The sequence below is a fragment of the Rattus norvegicus genome, chromosome 7 (assembly GCF_021556685.1).
Source record: "Rattus norvegicus strain SHRSP/BbbUtx chromosome 7, alternate assembly SHRSP_T2T, whole genome shotgun sequence".
In the NCBI taxonomy this organism is placed as follows: domain Eukaryota; kingdom Metazoa; phylum Chordata; class Mammalia; order Rodentia; family Muridae; genus Rattus; species Rattus norvegicus.
In genome coordinates, this window is record NC_141540.1 from 71,514,747 (window position 1) to 71,537,742 (window position 22,996).

At 44.2% G+C, this 22,996-nt stretch overlaps 1 protein-coding gene across 1 annotated transcript in view; it reads left to right on the forward strand.

Moving 5' to 3' along the window:
* Nucleotides 1–22,996, forward strand: part of Lrig3 (leucine-rich repeats and immunoglobulin-like domains 3) — a 50,106-nt gene that overhangs the window by 7,569 nt on the left and 19,541 nt on the right. The window contains exon 4 of the mRNA NM_001432458.1: nucleotides 22,218–22,349. Within this exon, the coding sequence (NP_001419387.1) occupies nucleotides 22,218–22,349 (132 nt within the window). The remainder of the gene's footprint in view (nucleotides 1–22,217; nucleotides 22,350–22,996) is intronic.

The following is a 22,996-nucleotide window of genomic DNA, read 5'->3' on the forward strand; positions in this document are numbered from 1 at the left end:
AGGATTAGAAATCACAGCTGAAAATGTGGACAACGGTAGTTAGAACAGTAAGTGAAGTCAAATGTTAGTTTGCAAAGTTTTCTCATAAAATTGAAATTTTGTCAAATTTTCTGTATTTTCAGCGCAGATATAAATTCTTGGATTTGAGGTCAGTTTTGGGACCATCTTGTCTTTGCAGCATTTAGAAGTAGCATTTCGTATGTTCCAGGTCTAATTTCTAAAATCAAGCCATTTCCCATTTTGAGCCTGAGTCATTAAAATTTTTTCTTGTCTCTAAAGTTAAAACATGTTCTTTATGTGATTTGATAAAAACCACTATTCCTTCTTTCTTTTTTTTTCCCCCCAGTAAAGGGTGTTGGGAGGGTTGTAGTTATATAGTAAATTTCTGGCGGGCTGGTCAATCAATTAAAGTGATCACTCTCCAATTGCTTCCATCTGGTGATTTATAGTGGTTTGTTTTTACTGAAGGCCCAGGTCAGCCAAGTCACCCTGCAGCCGCCCTGTCTGCTGTCTTCTGTTTGAGTAAGAACTAAGTGGCATTTGATACTGATGTGGTTTCACCACGGATCAGAACCAGAGACGAAGGAAAGAAAAAGCACTTGGTATTTGTCAAATAAACACTGAAGTAAAAAAGAAAAAGAAAAGCAAAGCTTTCGTATTAGTATTAGTACCTATTTTCTTCACGTTTTATTGGCATGGGAGTGGAAGAAATCTTGCAGCATCGGAGTTATTTTTGACCAAGGGGGCCCTTCAGAATCCCTCTATCCTGTCATCTCTGTCTTGTGCTTTGGCAGATTCTATCAACATGCTCAAGAGCCTGGCACAGTGGTGGCTGGGGGGGTGGGGGGTCGGCAGTGTGGGTTGGTTTTTATTTTTATTTTTTTGCTCTGGGTAGGGTAGGGTAACAGCCTGTAGTTTAGCATGGCTTAAATTCCGAAGCCAAAGACCAGGCAAGGACGTTAGTTACATCTTGGAACTAAGTAGCAACTTGAATACCATCACGTGTAGCTAGAAAACTAGAGGGCAGAATGAGGCCAGAAAGTTACGAATCTTCCACATGCTGTTTCTGTATGTGTTTGGCGTTAGTGAGGCTGTGTGTCAAATTAGCCTCAATAATCTCACTTCCTTTCCCTCCTGTTGGTCATAGTACATCTGGGCAGTCAAAGTTTTGTTCTCACATAATGAGAGGCCCAATTATTGCTTAGCTTAGGAAACCCCTGTGGGTGGTGATTTATGTGAGGAGCCTGTTCATACAACATGGAGACTGAAAAGGAGTCTTTATGCCCATGAAGAAAAGTCTTGAAAACTTTACCTCTTTGGTGGTTTCTTTTTAACAAAAGGTTTTATTTTTCTCCTGAGGGCTCTTCTGAATATTGCAATATATAGTTATTTCTAAAGCATTAATATCCTCTGTATCACATTGTATAGATAGAACATTTTCCTTTATAGAGAAACCCTTGAAAGTAATCTCAGCTAAGTGTTAAATACATTTCTGAAATTGTAAAAAAAAAAACGAAAAAGCGTTAAACCACACGATGTGACTCAGTTTTAGTACTTGCCTTAGCTCTATATTTAAACTGCATTTTTCAGAGTAGTTTCTAAAACTGTTTGACCTTTGTTACTTTTTTCCCCTTTTTTTTCCTACATTTTTTGGGAAGAAAACATTTTTCTAGGCTATTTATGTGATATAAAAAGAAAAAAAATAGTTGGAGTCTTAAGCTAAGTAGGTCTAAGGATCTCACAATCTTTGCATAAAATCATATTTGTGATATATATTTTATATTATCATCTTTGTATATTATACATCTTAAGAACACAGATTTAATACTCCAGCTTCATACTGTTATTCTCGGTCCCATGGGACCTTTCCAGTTGGGGTAGCTGGCTTCAGAGGTGATTAACTGGTAAAATATTTGTCTCTGTTTGGAGTTGGAGGAGACAAGAGCTATTGCTGGATCCAATGGCCTCCCATGTGCAAAGGCAAACTCATTCTCTTCAGAAACCTGGTAAGATATGAGTAACAGGGGATGCTAGCTAGAGAGTCCCTGAACATCCTCTTAACATAGCTTATCTCCACCATGATATCAGATCTTTTAGAATGCGAAAGACTAAATAGACTGCTTAAATCACAGTGATATGCTGGGGCAAGCATGTGCCGTGTGTGTGTGTGTGTGTGTGTGTGTGTGTGTGTGTGTGTGTGTGTGTGTTCATTGATTTCTCTCTCCCTCAAATCATTACATAGCTGTGGCAGGATTTGGTTTGGTTTTTAGAAATGTAATAATTCTCAGCTTGAGTACACCTCAGAGTAAAAGTGTTGACCTCGTGCTCGTCTCTGCTTCATGTGGTATGGTGTGACTTATCCATGTTCTAAGCCCTTTTGAAACATGAGCGAGGGAGATTTGATTTGTGCATCACAGTGTTTAAACAGGGCTGCTCAAGTCTTGATGCTGATGGCTTAAATAGTATTGCATGACCTGAAGACATTTGCCACGTGTCCGAGAGATGAAAACTGTTAACTCACTGGCTGTCAGAGGTGCCCCTGGAGTTAAAATGGACATTCTCTGACCCCATTTGGTGGGACAGGGTTAGGAACGTCTGTCATAACACATCTGTCCTCTGGATTCTGATCAGTTATGACATACATATTTCTGAAATAAGAGTCAGATCAGTGTTGCAATTAAGAGGACATTGTCATCTTTTTACGAGTTCTTATGTGCAGCGTGGAAACCTGAGGGCAGTATTGGTATCTCCCTCATCCTGCACATCATCATCATCATCACCACCACCACCACCACCACCATCATCATCATCATCATCATTTGAGATGAGTTGTCTAGAGTTGCCCAGAGTAATTCAGCTGGTGAACTTGGATGGTCGTCAAGTTTTGAGATCTTCTTGTCCAGCACTTTCCTGACTGAGCTATCCCTTTGCAATGTTTATAGGTACTGGTTAACTTTGTTGGTAACACTTTGAAACACCGGCTTCAGTAGAGAGCTGTTGAAGACATGTTAACAGTTCGATGGTTAATTGTAATGTGTGAAAACATCAAAAAAAAAAAAAAACATTAGTCCATCTTTGGTGTGGAAGGTGCCTTGGAGATCCGTGAAGGGTCATGCCACTAGAATAGTTGTTAAAAGCACAGCTTGAGGCTGGGAGTGCTGGCCGGCCTTGTGCAAGGCCCTTCATGCTTGGCAAAACGCAAATCAAATGACCTGGGATTCATTGCTGGCCCTACCCACTGTGTGTGTGTGTGTGTGTGTGTGTGTGTGTGTGTGTGTGTGTGCGCGCACGCCTGCCCTCTTTCTTCTTTAAAATGAGAATGATAGCAGTACCTGTCTCCCAGAGTCATTGTGAGGATTTGTGGAGAGAAGCCGGGAAAGACATCTGGTATACCCCTGTTGATGGGTGTTGGGGAGGGAGGTGATTCATTGACCTAGAATGCAGTGGATATATGTTATCTGCCAGGCTCTCTTTCAAGTGAAGAGCCCAAAATCTTTCTTTTATGGTGGAACTTCATTCCATTGAGGAGTGAGAGAAAAACCAATAGGTAAGCCAGCTTCAAAGGAAAAGGTGGCTTTGTCTTCTGATATAGGTGTGATTAGTGAGTCCTGGCAGCTGACCTTTGATGTGGTCAGGAAAGGCCAATATTGACAGAGACCCACTATGTGTCAGGTTACAGTTCCCTAAGGTCAGAGATCAGCAATGCACAAAACAGACAAAAATTTTTGCCATCTTAGCAGGAATGTCTCCTCTTCTCATGGGATCAGGCTAAAAATGTGGAGTTGTCCACAGAGGGGGGTAGATCCTGGAGAGAAAACTGAAGCAGGAAAGGGTCTGAGAAGTGGGTGTGGCCAAAGAAAATTGACAGTTTAAAGAGGAGGCCAGTAGCCAAGCTTGAGAACTTCAGTTCATTCCCCACACCCTATAGGGTAGAAGAGAAGAACCAACTCCCATAAGGTGTCCCATGACTTCCCATAGTACACTGTGGCTGACTGTGGCATACTCCCACCACCACCACAATAAATAAATAAAAAAAAACCGTAAAAATGTAAAGGGATGCAGAGAGAAAAGAGCTCACTGAGAAGGTGAGACTTCAGTGAGGGCCTCACAGTGTATGCTGGAGTCTGGGGCTTTAACCTGCCCCACCTCACCCTGACCCTCCCCACCTCACCCTGACCCTCCCCACCTTGCCCGGTCACACCCACCCTGCCCACCTTGTGGATCTATCTGTTACCTAGTTATCCAATAATCTTGTTTCTATTGTTCTCTGTGTTAGGAGACTTGTATGGCCGATGTCTTACTACAGGTATACAGTGTATAGTTAGTGCTTAATTAACATATGAATTAGGGAATATTTATAGAAAGCCACCTGTACTAGCATAATTCAGACAGACCTTGTATACACATAGTCTAAACCTGTGGCTAAATATTTATAGCGTTCAACTGTGCATACTTGGTAAAGTAATAATAATAAATTATACCAACAGCAATAACACTAATTAAAAAGACCAAATTAAAAAAGAGTAAGGGAAGCAATTTAAGTAGCTGAGGATTCATTATGCGACTCTTCTTCCGTGAGAGCCTGTTAGAGAGTAAGTAGCACGTGGAACTCTGTGGCTTCCTCTTTTGCCTTTGTAAGTCACACACAGGTTTTTTGTGGTGACTGTGCCTCTCACTCAAGTTCCAAGTTGGAAAGCAACAGCAGAGATAAAACACACACACATCCCACAAAATTGAACTGTCTCATTCTGGGGAAAAAAAAAAAACTTAATCATATTGGATTCCTGGGTCAAGGAAGAGAGACTCTGTCCAAAGTCCTCACTGTGTTTAAGGACTGTGCTGATGGCCACTCCCACTGCTGGCCTACGAACCGCCATGGGTAATGAGCGGTTAGATCCTATCATGTGTCCTATTGAACCTGAGATGTGTTGGAGGCACAGAAAGGTGTGAGAAACACACTTTCTTTTGGTGTGGGGACTTAGGCAGCAGAGACAACTACTGAAAACACTACAGTGTGCCGGGGAGTGTTGGTCCTTGACATGGGGGGCAGGGACTTTGAGTTCTGTAGACTGCTTGGAAGGGAGATTGTCAGCCAGCTTCTCTTGCTTCTGTAACAGAATTGTTTGCCGCCCAAAGACAAGGAAGCAAGGTCCTCGCCTTTGACTCGGGTTTTGAGGTTTGGGTCCGACATGTCAGAGAGGGCCAGGTAATCTGTTGATGGCCAGGAAGCACTAGAGAGAAGGCTTTCTCTGTTTCCATTGCATTCTTTATGGGCCCCAGGGCCAGGTGTTCTTCCCAAGTTAATCCTGCCTGCAGACATCCTCTCTGATGTAGCTCGAGGTGTTCCTCACTAACCTCCACGGCATTTACCAGTCCATTCAGATTGACTAGTGACTAGTGAGATTAGCCGTCCGTCACAGAGATTTTTAAAATCATCATCGTCGTCGTCATCATCATCACCACCACCACCACCACCATCATCATCTTACAAGTTTAGCGCCTGTGGAGCCTAGCATCACCTGTCACATCTCACACCAGTGTAGGACTCTGACTCACATCTGAGGTCTTAGTCCTTATAGCAGCCCAGGGAAGTCCCATTTGGGTAGACTCCGAATGAATGAGACACAGAGAGCCTTCTGAGGTAGGAGTGACTAGGGCTGGAGCTGGGAGGCGCAGGTTTGTGTCTGGCTCACAGGAAGGGCCTGTCTGACCTCAGGCAGACTTAATTAAGTCCTCTTTGTTTATCAGTACAAGCAGTCAGCGATGTCTGCTCATCCATCTCCTCTGCTCCGCAGAGGATCAAATGGCATTCCACACTTGAAAGGCCTCGGGGAGCCCCAGCAGCACAGACCCACCACTTGCAGTGCAGCGTGGGCTCAGCTGCAGGGCAGAGGCCTAGGGCGGTGGGCCAACATGGATTCCTGAGCACGAGGGCTACAGGAGGAAGGTGGGATTTAAGGACTGTCTTGGCAGCCGCAGACGAGGGAGACTCTTTATATTTAGAGTGAACTAACAGTGAATCTGGAGCCTTCTTGCCATGGTCAGAATAAAGCACAAGATGACAGTAATAACTTTTATGACTGAAGTTTGTTTATTGGATGAACTTTGACCCCCTAATAACAAAGTCAATTGTGTAATAAGTGAGAGCAAGGAAAGAGTGTCTGGTGTGTGCGCTGCAGTGGCTCTGAGCAATAGAAAGGAAAGCTGGTAAAAGACCATCAAAGAGAGGGGGTTATGTCCAGGGAGTTGTGGGCACCCCAGGCTTCTAGTGCAGAGATTGCTACCTGGACAAGACATTAATGTCAGGGAGAAAATGTGGATGAGTTGGTAGGATGAGCTCATGGAGGTTCTGTCTTATTGGCTGGTTTGGAAGGAGTCAAGGATGAGTTCTTAACTTCTTGTTTTTTAAGCAGCAGAATGGAAGGCTACAGTGTAGAACTTGCCCCCTCCTCCTTCTCCTCCCCTCCCTTCTCCCCTTCCTCTCCCCTCTCCCTCCTCTCCCTCCCTCCCTCTCACTCTAGGGTGCTCTCTCTCTCTCTCTCCTTTTAGATAGTCAACATACTGTTCATTTCCAAAATCAAGTATCATACGTGGCTTTGAGAACCAACAGTTGTGACATACCTGTCACCTGCAGATCATATGGCTGTTCTGTATTCCAAGCCCTAGGGTATGTTAGAGGCGCATACGGAGTTTGTTCCTCTCTGGGAGTGACACAGAGCATTGGCTTCTGGATTGTGCCCAGAGTGGAGCACATTGAGATTGAAGTACAGTTTCTCCCTAACTTACAGTGTTTCGGCTCAGTATTTGGCCTGGACAGTGGTTCAAGAGTGCACTCCAACCAACATCGATCCTGCTTTCTGCGTCTAGTGCATATAATAAGTTACACGAGACAACACCTAGTTGTAAGGTAGGTTTTCTGTGAGATGGTTTTGCCTCTCTGTAGTGAGAGGTGAATATATGTTTGAGCGGCTTTAAGACAGGTTTAGCCTAAGCTTGGATGGCCAGTAGGTTATGTTTGCTGTTAACTGCATTTTTAATCTTAGAATATTTCCACACCTGATGTTTTCGCTGGGATGGCATGCTATCTTAAGTCTGGAGAAATATAGGTCCCGTTATTTATATAGTGAAAACAACCCATATTAACTACACATTCTCATGCATTCCAAAAATCAGACTCCTGGATTAGTTTGGGGTTCACTTGAGATACTGTTGCTTGGCCATATGATACAGAGTTTATCTGAAGACTTCACTGGGCTTACTTTGTAGCTTTTAAATACAGTATTAGTGATTTTATTAGGTTCATAGTTCAGAAATCAAGTCGCGTATGGAAGGCAAACCATTATAAAAATTTCAAGTAGTAACGTACCTGAATAATTTTATACCTAGGTAGTAAAGACACAAATAGTTGTTTTAACCAAAACCTTCGTTGAGTCAATATTTGAAGAGAGGTCGCTAGTTTGTCGTATTAATTAACAAACTTGAGGATCAACTGTAGCCAAGAGAAAACATAGGTTTGAGGGGAGTCAAGCCAACAGCTTTGTTTTGATTAGGTGGGCACAAACCATACCCAGTGCTTGCCCACATCTGGCTGCGGGGGAGACGATGGAATTTGACCAACTCAACTGTAAAATTCCTCCCAAGCTCGCACTGTCCTGCTGATGTACAAATGGACCCGTGTCTTCTTGTGCAGGGAGGCTTGCTTTAGAGGCCCCTGCCCTTCTTTCCTGCGTGTAAACCAGGTACTGTTGTGTTCCTGGAGGGAAAGCCCAACAAAGTAAACACATAAGCATCTTGATACCTTATGTGGATTCTTCCATTGGGCTTTAAAGGGTTTACATACAGCGTGCACATAGAAGAATTTACTGTGCACAGAGCTGTATTGGTAACCACAGCGTGAGTTTACCCTCACTTTTACACATTAAACTAACCTGTCCCCAGAATCCAGGCTTAACTGGATTTTCAATTCTCTGCTTAGAATGACGGAATTTGAAAATGTGTGTCTTTCATTGTCACATGGCTTTTAAGGGCTTTCAGAGTCTTTCCCAGCTTGGTAGGTCAAACTCAGAATCTTCGTCTAGATGTACAGTGCTCTGTGAGCACTCATCAAACTGGACACTCTCTGGAGTCATCCCTTAGATCCAAGGATGGGCCTTGTTGTTCCAGCCCCAGGAGTCTTTACATTGCTTTACCCTGCTCATGATGATCACTTTGCTGCCTGCCATTCCTCAGCGTAGGAACCACCTTTGTGGGAGTTTGTTTGTTTGCTTGTTTGTTTTGAGTGAGGGTCTCACTACAAAGCCTTGGCTATTCTGGAATCCAGTATGTAGACCCAGCTAGCTGAGAACTCTGAGAGACCTGTCTGCTTATGCCTCCTGAGGGTGGGGATAAAGGCCTGTTTCACCATACTCAGCCATTGTTTTACATTTTTAAGTGTGTCTGAAAATATATTTCTCCTTGCTGTATTTATGATTTATATTTCTGTTATTCCCTTCAAAATGGACCCCCTACTGATATCAATTCTACTTTTATATCCATTGTGACACGGTGTGCACGGTAGGACACGTTTGTTGGATGGGTAGAGATCTGAATGGATGACTTGCTCCTAGTTAGCCGTACAGTTAGCTTTTCTGGTCTTCCATCTCAGAATTTTGTCTTTCCTTATTCAACTTGCTTTTTCTCCCTTCAAAACAAGAGTTTTAGATTTGGCAGCAGTGACCTATTGGGCGATCTTTCCCCAGTGGTCTATTGTGAAGCCCCTAGAATCGACTTCCACTCCCTTGAGTATGCCCTACAGAACGCTTTCGACAGTACTCTGTGCTGCCACAGCCTGCCTCCTTTTCCCATTCCTCCCCACTTTGGGTTAGCCATTTCAAGTGCTGCTTTGAAGCAGTGAGACGGCTTCTACCAGGAAGCATCTCTATGCCAAGTGAGACTTGTTCTGCCAAGACAGACAAAACAACGTTCCAGCCAGCGAGCTTTGCTTGATTGGGGTGGCAAGATTCAACATGCGGCTCCTTTCTGGTCTGGTTACTTTCGCCTCTTCATTTTGTTGCCTCAGCTTCTGTGATGGCTTCCGAAGGCCAAAGGTTCAGGACTCTTGTTTGCTGGAGACCAAAACAATCAGACAGTGTTGTAACCAACAGTGCCTGCCTCTTCTTTCTTTGGGATGAAAATTGCTTAAATACGAAATTCAAAACATGAAAGAGAAGGCAATTATAAATGCAAACACCTCCTTTCTACCGCTTAATACCACCTGCCAGACTGTCTCATGCCCTTGTTGTGTATCTTCAGCCAGGAGTCAGAAGGCTCCGTAGACTAAGGTTGAATGAGATTTTAAGGGAATAGTCACACCTCAGGTACTTTAGAGCATAGAATAGGTTTAGTGTTTATTCATGAACTGTCAAATTTGTTACGTATGCGCAGTTTACATTTTTCATAGCAAAGATATATATAATAGTCAAAACGAATACACACATATACATATATATGAGCACACATATATGTGTATGTATATGCACATCTATCTGTCACAGAAGAGGGGCTTTGAATTTGGTTACCTTTTTTCTTTGTAATCCCACACATAACATCGGCCTAGAATAGGTGGCAAGATTCTTGCAAGATGAAAATATGTTTACAGAGTTGGGCAGGTAGTCAGTTCATTGAGTTATTCTTTTTCCTTTCCCCCTATGCCGTATATTATCAAAGAGAATTTGCAAAGAGTTAGAAACAGGTTTATATGTTATATAACTGTTGGAACCCATTTTTAAAATTTTCTATTAATGTCTGTGCACAATTGTAATAACTTGGAACCGGAAGAGGCATTTTCCTTTATGGGAATAAAAGAATCCCTGAAAGAGAAATTCTTGGATCTTTCCATGAAGCCCCTAAAATCATCTTGGGTGGAGGCATGTTCTGGTAAGCACCATTTCCAGAGAGACAGACTCTGTGGTTGTAATTGCTAGAACTTACCTCTCTGTGGTGGGCATTTGATGCTTTTAAATGTAAGTTTGTTTTGTTGTTCCTTGTGCTATTGTTTGTTTGCTGGAACAGGGTCTCACTCTGTAGACCTAGCTCTCTCCTAGTTCCCCTGCCTCAGTTTCTCAGTGCCGGACAATAGGCATCCCTACGTTCATGGCTCCTTCTATGTCTAGTCTTAAATTTCTCATGCCTCTTTCTTGCATGACTTCCAGGCTTGGCCAGTCCTGCTCAGGAGGGCCTCTGTGAGGATAAGTATCCCTGAGCTCACTATCAGTATGAACGCAGAACAGGGGTGTGAGCATGCCTGCCTCTGGGGTCACAAACACATTTTCTGTGTCTGCTCAGAGGGACCTCTGAGTGCCAGACACTCTGCCTGTTTCTTTGTGAACCAAATCAGAAAATAAAATAGAATTAATTTAGCCTGGTGTATACATGCACACTGAATCTCTCTATGATGCCTGGTTATTGGCTTGTCATTTCAAACAGGGCACTCTTTTGTTTTTATTATTAAGTGACAGTCCCTTGTACCAGCCAATAAAGCAGTTTGTTCAGGAAGCAGAGTTAGCGGTCTATCTTTTGCTCACTGATAAGGACAATGTAAATATCGTGTTACTGAGTAGATTGAGTTACTGTGTGTTAAGAATGTTAACACCAAGCACATCTACTCTGCTCTGTTCCCTCATGTAGCCATCTAAAAATGAGAGGAATAAAAAGAAAGAAAAGAAAATAGCCAAAGTAAATACCAATAGGAACAAAGAGAAGGTAACAGGCTAAATGAAAATATCACAAAAAGTTTGCAAGCAAATGGATAAATCATAGACTTAAGTAGGGAGAAAGAGAGAGCTACTCTGTGTGTGTGTGTGTGTGTGTGTGTGTGTGTGTGTGATATGTGTGCACATGCATGTGTACACACACATACACGTACATGTGTTCTTGTGTGTGGGAATGCATGTGTGTGTACACACATGTGCATGTGCTACTGATCCTCAGGATATTTCAGAAATTCAAAACTTATAAAGGTAGAGGTGCCCCATATGACTGAAAAAACAATTAAGCTAAAACTCATATTTATAAGAGGTAACTTGATCTTTGCATTCTCATTCCCGGCTCACAGCCCAGCGACTGCCATGCATCTGACAACACAGGATTGGAAGTTTATGTCCAGAACAACTTGAGCAGAGTCTAGAGTTTGGGATGGAGGGCTTTGTCTTAGTCAGGGAAACTGAGTCAAACACGAATGCTGAGGTTACATTGTTTCCTCTTTCATTCGCTTTCTCAGGTGACAATCATGCTTATACCCATAATAATCCTCAGGCTGGAGGATTGCTAAGAAAACCTCCCTCAAGGACACCCCAGCGGGAAATGGCTCCTCTGTGTCACCTATATTGATGCTTACCATTCAACAACATGTCTACCTGAAGTCTTTAGTAAGCTTATATTCCCTACATTCTTTATGAGACAGGCTCTCATGTAGTCCTCGATGCCCTTCCTAGAAGTCAGAGGATGACTTTGAACTTCTGATCGTCCTGCTTTCTTCTTCTTCCGAGAACAGGGATTAATGGAGGGTGCCACTGTGCTTTATGTATGCTGTTCTGTAGACCAAATCCAGAGATGGTACTTGTGAGGCAAGAACCCTGCCACCCTAGCTACAGCCACACCCAACCCCCTTTTGACTTTGTTTTGTTTTAGTTTGGTTTGGTTTGGTTTTGAGATAAGTTCTTGCTGAATAGCTCAGAACGGCTTCTGAACTCAATGTGTTCTGCCTCAGCCTCCCAAATGCTAGGAGGACATGGGCCTTCTGCCCTGCCTGGTTTTATTTAGTAAGGTCTTTTTTTCTTCTTTTTAAAGAACGGATGTAGGAAATAGGAACGAATATCTGCTGCTTTTGAAAGTTAGAGTCTGAAAATAAGTGGAAAGAAGGGATGTGGGCACGCTAGCGGGGGAACCAGATCCACCACAGACAGAGGAACCTGGTGAAAACATGCAAGCATAGAATGCTCGGGAGGTTGAAAGTGCAAATACTCACCAGGCTGTAAAATTGAAGGTAAGAGTACAGAGTCATTTTAACAGAGAAATAATCATGCTGGGAGAGGGAACCGAAGGACAAAGGTGTGGATGGAGCAGGCTGGAGGATCGAGAAGGTTGGGCTCCTCTGTGCATTGGATTCCACCAAAAGACATTGGTAGACATTGAACGGAAGAGACTACCAAAGATATAGGCCAAAAAAAAAAAACAAAAAACAAAAAAAAAAAGCAAAAAAAACAAAAACAAAAAAAAAACAAAACAAAAACAAAAAAACAAACAAAATAAAAAAACCCCAAAAAACCAAAATGAGAACTGAGAAGCAGCATAGATCTCTTGAAAGGGCCTACTGTGTGCCAGCACAGGGCCTACTGTGTGCCAGCACACTGAAAAAGATAAAAGGCTTCCAGTGGAACATTGCTGTAAAATTTCAACATGTTGGGACTGTGACAAGAAGCTCTGAGAGGAGGGAAGCTTGAAGGGAAGGCCTCTCAAGATGATTGACTGTCATCTTTCCTCAGGACTCCTAGCAGCAGGACACTCCTGAGAACATGGTAGAAACACAGTCTCTTAGATCCATCTTCCCCTGCACACACACACTGAATAGAACCCCAGTGGTGTAGAACTCTACCACCCTGCCTCAAGAAGACCCTCTTCCAGCTCTGATGTTAGCTCAGGTTTGAACAACACTGGGGTGAAGGGACCTGGCTTCTAACACCCCTCCTGTGAGCCCCGAGCCTTCCTGGTCCTGAAGGATAACCACTTCTTGTCTGAACACAGTGTGCCACCAAACTGCCAGACTCACGGTCATTACCAAACATGGAGAAGCTAATGGGAGATGAGGTCTGGGAAAAATGCGAGCATAAACTGATACCAGTAAGGATCAGGGGTACAGGGACACATTGTAAAAGAAGACTCTGGAGCCAGACACAGTGCTGGGTGACACTGCGATTCTTTTCCGAAGCCTCTGTAGCAAACCTGGTCGTTCGCAGTGCATCATCGTCTAAATCTTGATTTTTCAGCTGGCAATGGCTGAGTGAGATCTTTGTGTTCCATTTCTCTCTGGGTTCACCAAGTCCAGCAAAGCAAGACATTGAACCAGGAAGAGATTAAAGTCCTCTCAGGCACCACAGTTTGAATTGCTGTATCAAAGGGCCGTAACTTTGAGCCAGTTGCTCCGTATGTGTTACCATGGGTGTGTTTGCTTTCCTGCCCTCCTGGGGGACAGGGAGGGGCGTGGAGCATTTTCTGGTGCACTGAGGCATGGATTGTTCTTCCCATGAATGCATACAGCATGTGTGCGGAGGTCAGGGAACAGTCTGGGGACTAGAGAGCTGCCATGTGGGTCCCAGGGTTCAGAGTCAGGCTTGACAACAAACGCTATTACCTGCTGAGCCATCTCTCTGGTCAGGATTGGCTTTATTGCACTTAAGTTATTTCACATTAAAATAACTTTGCAGTAACTTCCTCCTTCATCATCCTCTTTTAGAATCTGTTGTCAACTCCTGTTTCCACAGAGGACCAACTTGAGCTTACACCCGGGGACCAGTGAAGGGTTGTGTTGTATGTGGCGTGAATGGGCTTTTGACCCAGATTTTGTTTTTCGCCCTAACGTGTGTTATACCTGGCAGTCCTACACAGTGCTGATTATTGTGGGACCGCTGTTAAAATACTTCGCTGTAGCCATCTTTATCCCGCTCGTGATCCAGAAGATAATTACACTTCGTGTTGATCTGGCTCTTAGCTGAAAAGAAGTGAGTCTTCCCCTCACACCACAGCTCCCTTGCTGGTTAGCAGCATTGGTTCTTAGTCAAGACTCTGTCCAGAAGCTTCCACTGGTCGGCCCTCTTACGTGATGGCACGGTGCTAGCGGGCCAGTCTAAACACGTGTGTTCTCTTAATGAAACTTCCTCGTTATCTTGTTCACAGAGGCAAAGCAAAGGCTGTTGTTTATTTTCATCTGTATGGAGAGACTCAGATCTCGCCGACCAACGTTTTCTTTTAAAAGAAGACTGATCCTGTGCGGAGTTAGTTGACTCAGCCAAAGCAGTTTTCAAGAAGGCTCAAGGAAACCTTTCCTGAAAGGGGGTGGGGATGGCGGGGCAGGGAGTGTGTGTGTGTGTGTGTGTGTGTGTGTGTGTGTGTGTGTGTGTGTGTGAGAGAGAGAGAGAGAGAGAGAGAGAGAGAGAGAGAGAGAGAGACAAAGGTTGGACAATGCTGTGTTTTCATTAGTAGCTTGTGATTTCTTTATATATGGTGTTAAGCTGGTTGCTCATAAGAGTACATGGAGATCAGTGTTTTCCCATGCCTAGGCTGGACTGTCAGTATATTTAATGTGCTTGCATGATGGTGTTTGCATGGAATGGCCACAGGTTCAGCAGTTATTAGAGGCAGCAGAAAAATAGAACCGGAGGGATTTAAGTGAGGTGAGACATTCCAAGTAGAGAGCCCCTGCAACATCTAAAACACAGTTTCCCATCCTCTCAAAAGGAGAGAGCCTCCTGCGCACAGCCTCCTTACGGAGCCAAGATTGCGTGCCCTGACGCATTCGGCCTGTGAGGTCTTGAGCTGCCTTTCATCTGGCGCAATAGGTTGGAGACAGTCGAAACTATTGGCAGAGGTTCCTTCCCTATCAAGGAGCAAGAGCTTGATTGGCTCAGGAATTCCGGTATGAAAAAAACCTGCTATTCCTGCTCCTCACCGACAAAGACGATTCCATTCTTTTTTTTTTCGGAGCTGGGGACCGAACCCAGGGCCTTGCGCTTCCTAGGTAAGCGTTCTACCACTGAGCTAAATCCCCAGCCCCAAGACGATTCCATTCTTAAAGTCCCTTTTCTCACCCTGGAAGTAAATAATCAGCATTTAAATCCACTCCACAGCGTGTGTTGAGTGCTGAGATCCTTGTACATTTCCTGGCCTCAGTTGTATCTGCTGGTGGTGACTCCGCCTGGGTTTACTCTGAGTGTCGGATTGAAGGAGCACATTGCTGGTTTGTGGAGATAGTGCATGCCACCATTTTCCCACAAGCTCTGGGCATGCTGAAATGTTGCTGTTGGTCCTTTCCATTCGAAATGCTTCATACCTGCCATGCAAGAGGGAGTCTCATCCCTCACACCCGACACCAAACACAGGAGTAACAGAGTGAACGGAAGCTCCTCTGGAGTTGAACTTGGTTCGAGGGCCAGAGCTGTAGAGTGGGGAACCCCAACTTGTGTGCAGGAGGGAACAAAGCCTTGGCTTCACTCTAGAATGCCAGAGGGGTGATACATGACCCCCAAACATAACATCTAAGCAGAGCATTGCCATGGAACCACACTGTCATCTTCTGTCCTCTCTATTGATTTGGAAGTTTCACACATGGCATCCCTCATCTGTTCTTGCCCGCCCTTCAGCTGGTTTTTTTACCCACTCCTGCCAAAGTATCTATTGTATGACACCAGCAATGACTGCATCCAGTCACTCAGAAGCCCCAGGCCTCTCCTTACAGGAGATCCCATTGCCTGACCTGATTCTTAGGGTCTGACCTGACCTAGGCTTATCTCAGCTACCCTACTCTTTTTGGTGTGTGTGTGTGTGTGTGTGTGTGTGTGTGTGTGTGTGTGTGTGTATTCTTATTGGATATATTTTGTATTTACATTTTAAATGTTATCCCCTCCCCCACCCCCTGCTTCTGTGGAGATGCTCTCACTCCCACCTCAACACCCTGGCATTCCCCTACACTGGGGAAATGAGCCTTCACAGGACCAAGGGCTTTTCCTCCTATTGATGCCAAACAAGGCCATCCTCTGCCACATATGTGGCTGGAGCTATGGGTCCCTCCATGCGTACTCATTGGTTGGTGGTTTAGTCCCTGGGAGCTCTGGTGGGGTCTGGTTGGTTGATATGGTTCTCCCTATGGGATTGCAAACCCCTTCAGCTCCTTCAGTCCTTTCTCTAACTCCTCCATTGGGGTCTCATGCTCAGTCCAATGATTAGCTGCAAGCATCCTCATCTTTATCAGTATAGTACTTGACGTACTAGCCAGAGCAATTAGACAACAAAAAGAGATCAAAGGGATACAAATTGGAAAGGAAGAAGTAAAAGTATCACTATTTGCAGATGATATCATAGTATACTTAAGTGACCCCCAAAAAATCCACCACAGAACACCTAAACCTGATAAACAACTTCCGCAAAGTGGCTGGGTATAAAATTAACTCAAACAGATCAATAGCCTTCCTCTACTCAAAGGATAAACAGACTGAGAAAGAAGTCAGGGAAACAACACCCTTCACAATAGCTACCCTACTCTTTTTCATTGAAGATTTGTTATTTTTATTTGTGTGTACGTGCATATCTGCGTGTGTATGTCACATGGATGCAGATGTCCTCAGGATAGGGTGTTGGAGTCAAGGATCCCCAGTTACAGGAGATTGTGATCTCTTTGTTGTGAGTCCTTGGATCTAAACTCACATCCTCTGGGAGAGGAGCAAGTGGTCTTAACCTGTGAGTCTTTACTCCCAGCTAGCTCGGTTCTGAATGTCAACCTTTCTGTCTATAGCTGTGAGCACTGTGTCTTGGCCAGTCAAGCACACTCCAATTCCTTGAAAAGACTCTGCTTCATTCTCTCCTGTTTGAGCAGCTGACCTGGGGCCCTGCTTTTGTTCACAGCAACACTGGGCTGCCCTCCCACTTGCCAGGCTGATTCTGCACCCCCGAAATCTCATCAGTGACTCCCTTGGCAAATTTTGCTGACCTCGCTATGGTCTTCCCACTGTCTTTGAGGTGTCTTGGTACCTGCGTGTTGCTGCTGTCCCTACCTTCCTTCTCATAGCACCAACCCTACCACTGACCTCTGTCTCTCAGTTTCCCTGCTAGACATGAGGCTTCAGGGAAGTCAAGGGCATCTTGATCTTATTCATGATGAGGTCTCTCTCCAGCACTCTTTTTTTTTTTCTTTTCTTTTTTTTTCGGACCTGGGGACTGAACCCAGGGCCCTGCGCTTGCTAGGCAAGCACTCTACCACTGAGCTAAATCCCCAACCCCTTCTCTCCAGCACTCTTAAGAGTAAATATCATCAGAGAAAATTGGTGTGCCATATTTGCCTCTTCGTTTTGGCAAAGTTTCCTGGTAGATGGCATTGGTGACAAAGTGAAGCCATTATTTTTGGACGTCGGAAGCCAAGGTTGAAATACCTGAGGCTACTGTTTGTCCTGTGGCCTCTTTGGAAGCTGGAAGGAAGCAGCTGTCTCAGTCTCCCCACCAGCCGTGCTCCAAAGGTCTGTTTGTCTTGAAGGGACTAATTATAAGTCACCTCAGCAATGATTTGACCGTGGAACTCTCTGTACCATCAACAAATGGAGGACTAAATAGTCCTAGTCTCCGATGGGTTTGTGCAGGGCTGAAACACCCTCCAGGCCTTGTTATTTGGGCGATGGAAAGATGCCTTGTGCACGTCATGTTTAGTGATGGACAAGGAGTTTGTTTGTAGTCAAGCACGGCACACATTCTGCCCCAGTCTGAATCGGCTGTGGTGCTTTTCGATGCGTTGATGAATTTTGGCATGTATCCCTCTTTGGAGAGAAGCTGAAGTTGCTCCTGAATTGGATCTTTGTCTTCTGCAAGCAGTTGTTTAGGACCCAATCACCGACTTACATTTATTTTGAGAGTTTCAGGTGATATGAGAATTTTTTCTTTTCTTTTTTTTAAATGTAGTTACTTCTCTCTCTTTAAAATGCTCTTTCATGATATAAGGTGAGGTGGGTTTTTTTTTTTATTTGTTTGTTTTCATTTTAAACTGGTACCTGTCAGGTGGTAATTCGCCAGTTAGTCTAAGGTAATAAGAAACCCCAATTTGGATTTGATTCAGTTCCATTAGGGCAGATTTAAATGTTTGTGATACAGGGCCTATTATCCTGGCGGGTTGTAAGGGATTTTTGTGCTGGGCAGAGAGGCTGACAAAGAGCACACTGTGCACATGCCATGTAGAGCAGAACACTTTCACACTACAATTTAGGAGCTGTGCAGTTCAGGAAATTGCTGGCTTTGGCTGGACCATACTTTTACTGCAAGGAAAATTTTATTCGTCACTCAAGTAATTGGCAGTTTTAATACCTTGTTCATAATTACCTTATAAACAAACGAATATATAAACCAAAGGTTGAATGGCTTGTTATCTAACCTGTAGCCTTATTTGACCAATATGATAGACACCTGGTGGGTCTCCCTCTCCTTACCTCAGGAAAACAAATGTGCGCCATTTATTAGGGGGAAAAAATCCTAATAATAGCAAAACCAAACACTACACTATTGTTTCATTGTCGTTGTTGCAAAAGAGCATTAACTTTAGGTTAGTTGAGCCCCAGACAGCCTGGCCCAAACTAGGTGCAGACTTGAAGGGAGATGTGAGATAGACAGGGGTGTGTCTGGGTGTTTCAGCTGCTGGGTGGCTGGGAGGAGGACATCCTGCTGATAGAAACATTGGGCTCTGTATTTAAGAGAAAACTTCTGCCCCCCAAATTGTGGTTTTGTTCATCCCTTATACCCTGACCCCAAGGCCTCTTGGCTTGGCTCGGATGGCCTGCCTCCATCTCCGGGACCGAGAGATTGACTAATTGTCTCACTTGTACCTCACAGCTAGATCAAGGAGTTTGTGCTCTGGCAAATCCAGATGTGGGAAATGGTCAGAATCAGAGGTCATGGATGACTAGACTCTAAACAAAGTCTGTAAGACTTTATGGGAATCCAAGGAACTTGGGAATCTGTGGCTTGTATGTAGACCTGCTGACTTACTTTTTTCCTTTTGAACTTTACCTTATCTCAGCTTTTAAGGTGTCTGTCGCCAACTGTGCAGGATCTCTCTCTCTCTCTCTCTCTCTCTCTCTCTCTCTCTCTCTCTCTCTCTCTCTCTGTGTGTGTGTGTGTGTGTGTAGTTACATTCTCTGATGATTTGGGTCTTAAAGATCAAGCAGACAATAACCCTAAAATTCTGAAGGGGAATAGACCAAGGGTTTTAACTGCGGCGTGAGAGGCTTTACACTGTTGTTCACAGCCTGCGTCTCTGGAGTCCTCCTTACTGCTGTGGAGAAAGCAGTACCTGGCCCCTGTGGTCTCGGGAAGCCAACCTTCTTCTAACTGTAACAGGTACAGAGCACACAGATCTCTAGAGGCCCGTCTCCTCCAGGAGAAAAGGGCAGGCACAGATGGCAAGATTGCAAGGGCCCCTGGCTTTTCCCGGTGATGATGGATCAGGGAGTTTGAAAATAGAGTTGCAGAGTTTGAGCTCTGAGCTGTTTTTTTTGGGGGGGTGGGTGGGGTTGGGGAGGGTCAAGGTAAGAAGTGGCAGATCTTTTTGAGGAAAGTGTACAGAGTTCCCAGATTAATTGCCAGAATACCACTGATGCTTTGTGTTCTGTAAAAGAAACCTGGGATCAACTGGGGGGACCAACCCAGACTTGCTCTGTGAGGTGGCTCAGAAGTGGTTGGACTGGTTATGCAGAAAGCCCTAGTTTCCCAACTTTAGATTATCTATTATATTTGTAAGAGAGAAATTACTTCATGAGTGGATGGTGTAATCTGTGAACCATGTTTAACGTGGGCCATGACACCTAATGTGTGCACCATTGCAAGTCTTAATTGACACCTAATGTGTGCATCATGGTGGGTCTTGACACCTAATGTGTGCACTATTGTAAGTCTTGATACCTAATGTGTGCACCATTGCAGGTCTTGACACCTAATGTGTGCACCATTGTAGGTCTTGGCACCTAATGTGTGCACTATTGCAGGTATTGACTGACACCTAATGTGTGCACCATTATTTCTGGTTTCACCATGTTCTAACTCAGTGGCATGAACACGAATTCCTGCCTCAAAGGAGTTGGAAGAGACTAGTGATGTGCATGTTATATATAGTAAGGTGCAGTGTAAAATTTGGGAGCCCATAAAAGAGGTCTACCTAACTTCTGAGATGGGGAGACATGTCCGAGTTATTAGTAAGCAACATACATACATGGGGGCTATTTTCCAAATAAGGAGAACACATAGAAAGTGAACTTTCTAATTCCCTTGGGGAAGAGTCACTGCAGACTGCAGAACTAGTGGAGTGAGGTGGTTGTAAGGTGCAGAGCCCTGGCTTTTCCTTAGGGTATAAAGAGAAACCTTTGTTATGATTGTTCCAGTCTTTTTAACTTCAACATGGTTTCTCCTGCTAAGCGATGATCTAAAAAGCCCATGCTACCACCCAGCAGCTGATTGAAACAGATGCAGGAGACACACAGCCAAATATTGGACAGAGCTTGGGGAACTCTCCTGGAAGAATTGGGGAAGGATTTTGGGCCCTGGAAGGGATAGGAACTCCACAAGAAGACCAACAGAGTCAGTTAACCTGGACCCTTGGGGTTCCCCAGAGACTGAAGCACCAATGAGAGAGCATACACGGACTGGACCGAGGCCTCCCTGTACATATATAGCAGGTGTACAGTGTGATCCATTGTGGGTGCCTCAGCAACTGGAGCGGGGCTGCCCCTAGAGCTGTTGCCTGTCTGTGGATCCTGTTCCTCTAACTCATCTGCCTTGTGGCCTCGGAGGATATGGCTCACCTAGGCAGTGACTAGATGTGATGGAGGGCATACCCAGCGGGGCCCTCCAACGTCTCAGCAGAGAAGGGGACGGGGAAGGGAGAATGGAGCATGGGAGGGGGGACCCAGAGGAGGAGGGCGGCAATAGGGATATAAAGTGAATAAATTAATTAATGGGAAAAATGTCCTTGCTACCTGAACTTAGGTGACAGTTGGGCTGGCTCACATGTTCAGTTAGCTCTCGCTTTCTAAGATGGTCACTTAGTACTGATTAGTACAGTACTACATAGTAATAGTACTAAGCAGCCCTAGTACGTATGCCCGTCTGTAAGAATATGGCTGGGCATTTCCCCATTTGAAATGCAGCAGAAAAATGGTGGGATGGTTCTGTCTCATTTGATGCTGTCAGGTATATTCTTGAAATATGGATATTATAATAAAGGGATACACTTATTGTTGTTGATTGTAGAGACATAGTCTTCTTATATAGCTGGGATGACCCAGAATATCTGTCACTGCATCCTGAATGGTGGTGGCTTTAGAAGTGTGTGCCTTCGTACTCTGTGACATGTACTGTGTGTGTGTGTGTGTGTGTGTGTGTGTGTGTGTGTGTGTGTGTGTGTGTGTACATTTAAAGAACTGTATGTAGCCAGTGGCCAGTGACTACTATCCTTGTGGTCTACTTTGTTCCGCATCTGTTGTCCAGACTGGTAATATCAAGTGTGCCTTAATCTATCTGTCGTTAAGGACTGTTCAGGCTGGTCGCTCTTCTTTGTAACATAGAAGACCCAGTAGCTCTTTCTCTGGTATGGAAGCCTCTGGCAGCTTAGTAACTTGTTGTAAAAACAGGGACTCTTTCTAGCCAGGAACCAAAGCAGCCACAGAGTGGTAAGGATTGGGAGCTGATTGGCACTGTGGTGTGAGAGTACAGTCTAAAAAAGAATCCGACTAGGTATCAAAAAGAAATAGAGTTGGCTGGATGGTTCTGAAGGTAGATAGGTAGATGTGCCTGCCTACAAGCCTAGCCAGCTGACCAGGGTCCCCAGAACCCATGGAAACACAGACGTGGAAGTGACAAACTTGACTTCCCAAAGTTCCCTTCTGATCTCCACGTGTGAGCTCTATCCCACTAATAGTACTAACTTTAAATATATGGGTGTACATATATATACTTTAAATACTCATTGTATTATATTATGTATAATGGGGAATGAGACTGTAATATATAATTATATATACATATATATATGGGAACAAGACTAATATATGCATACATACATACATACATACATACATGCATACATACATGCATATGGAATGTGGAATGAGGGAGGGTAGCCTGGTGTGCCCACTCTGTTCTAGATGTTTCCTTTATTATCTAATAAAACAGGAAGACATAGAAAAATAATCTGAAAGAAAAAAGATCCATTAGTTGTGTTTAAAAGCACAACAACTATATATGCTTACTGTCCTGTCAGATTGGTGTAAGAACGTTCTTCATATGCTCTAGTATGACCTCAGAGCATGCAGGGCCATGTTGCTGTTTGAGAAGTACGGTTAGTTTTTCACACTTCTGAAGAACAGGTCAGGCATCGGTGCTTTTCTTCTCCCTTTGGATCGTACTGGTGACCGGTTGCTGGGATTGTGTTTTAATTACAGGGCAGGGAACGCCATCGACAAAATCCTCCCTGAGCAGCTGGAAGCATTTCAGTCCCTGGAGACTTTGGACCTGAGCAACAACAACATTTCAGAACTCAGAACAGCATTTCCACCCTTACAACTCAAGTATCTGTGAGTAAAATTACCCCCACAGTGACAACGTTGTTATAACTTGGGGCGGGGGCGTGCTTATGATTCAGGGAACCCAATTTTACTGCTGTTGATTGGAATATAACTTTCTTATCAACTTGAATAGGTTGAATAGCTTCAATCTTCTTTCTTACAATTTTGTATCACAGTCTTTAAAAATGCCCCAAATAGGGCATTGGTAACAAATTCCACACAAAGTATATATAATGCAGTATATATATGTAACAGATATCTGTCTCCTTCAGAGGTCTGTCTGTCTTTGCTGTCAGTATATGGGTATTAGTTACTTTGCCTGCTGCCTTTACCCAATTCCTAACAAGATGCCATTAGAGGGGAGGAGGGCTGATTCTGACTGACAGTTCAAGTCTTACCCTAGCAGGGAGGGCATGCTGGGAGAAGTGGCAGGCAGCCCTGTCACGTTGTGGTCAGGAAATCAGGCCAGATTATAGAACTCCAAGTCCTGCCCTCTGTGGTCTACTTCCAGCTAGGCCCTACCTCCCAAAGGTTCTACAACCTTCCGAAAGAGTGCCACCTGCTGGACAGTAAGTGTTGGAACTCATGAGCCTACACGGGACATTTCATATTAAAACTACAATGGATGAATCCTTCTATTTTTAGTTACTATTTTT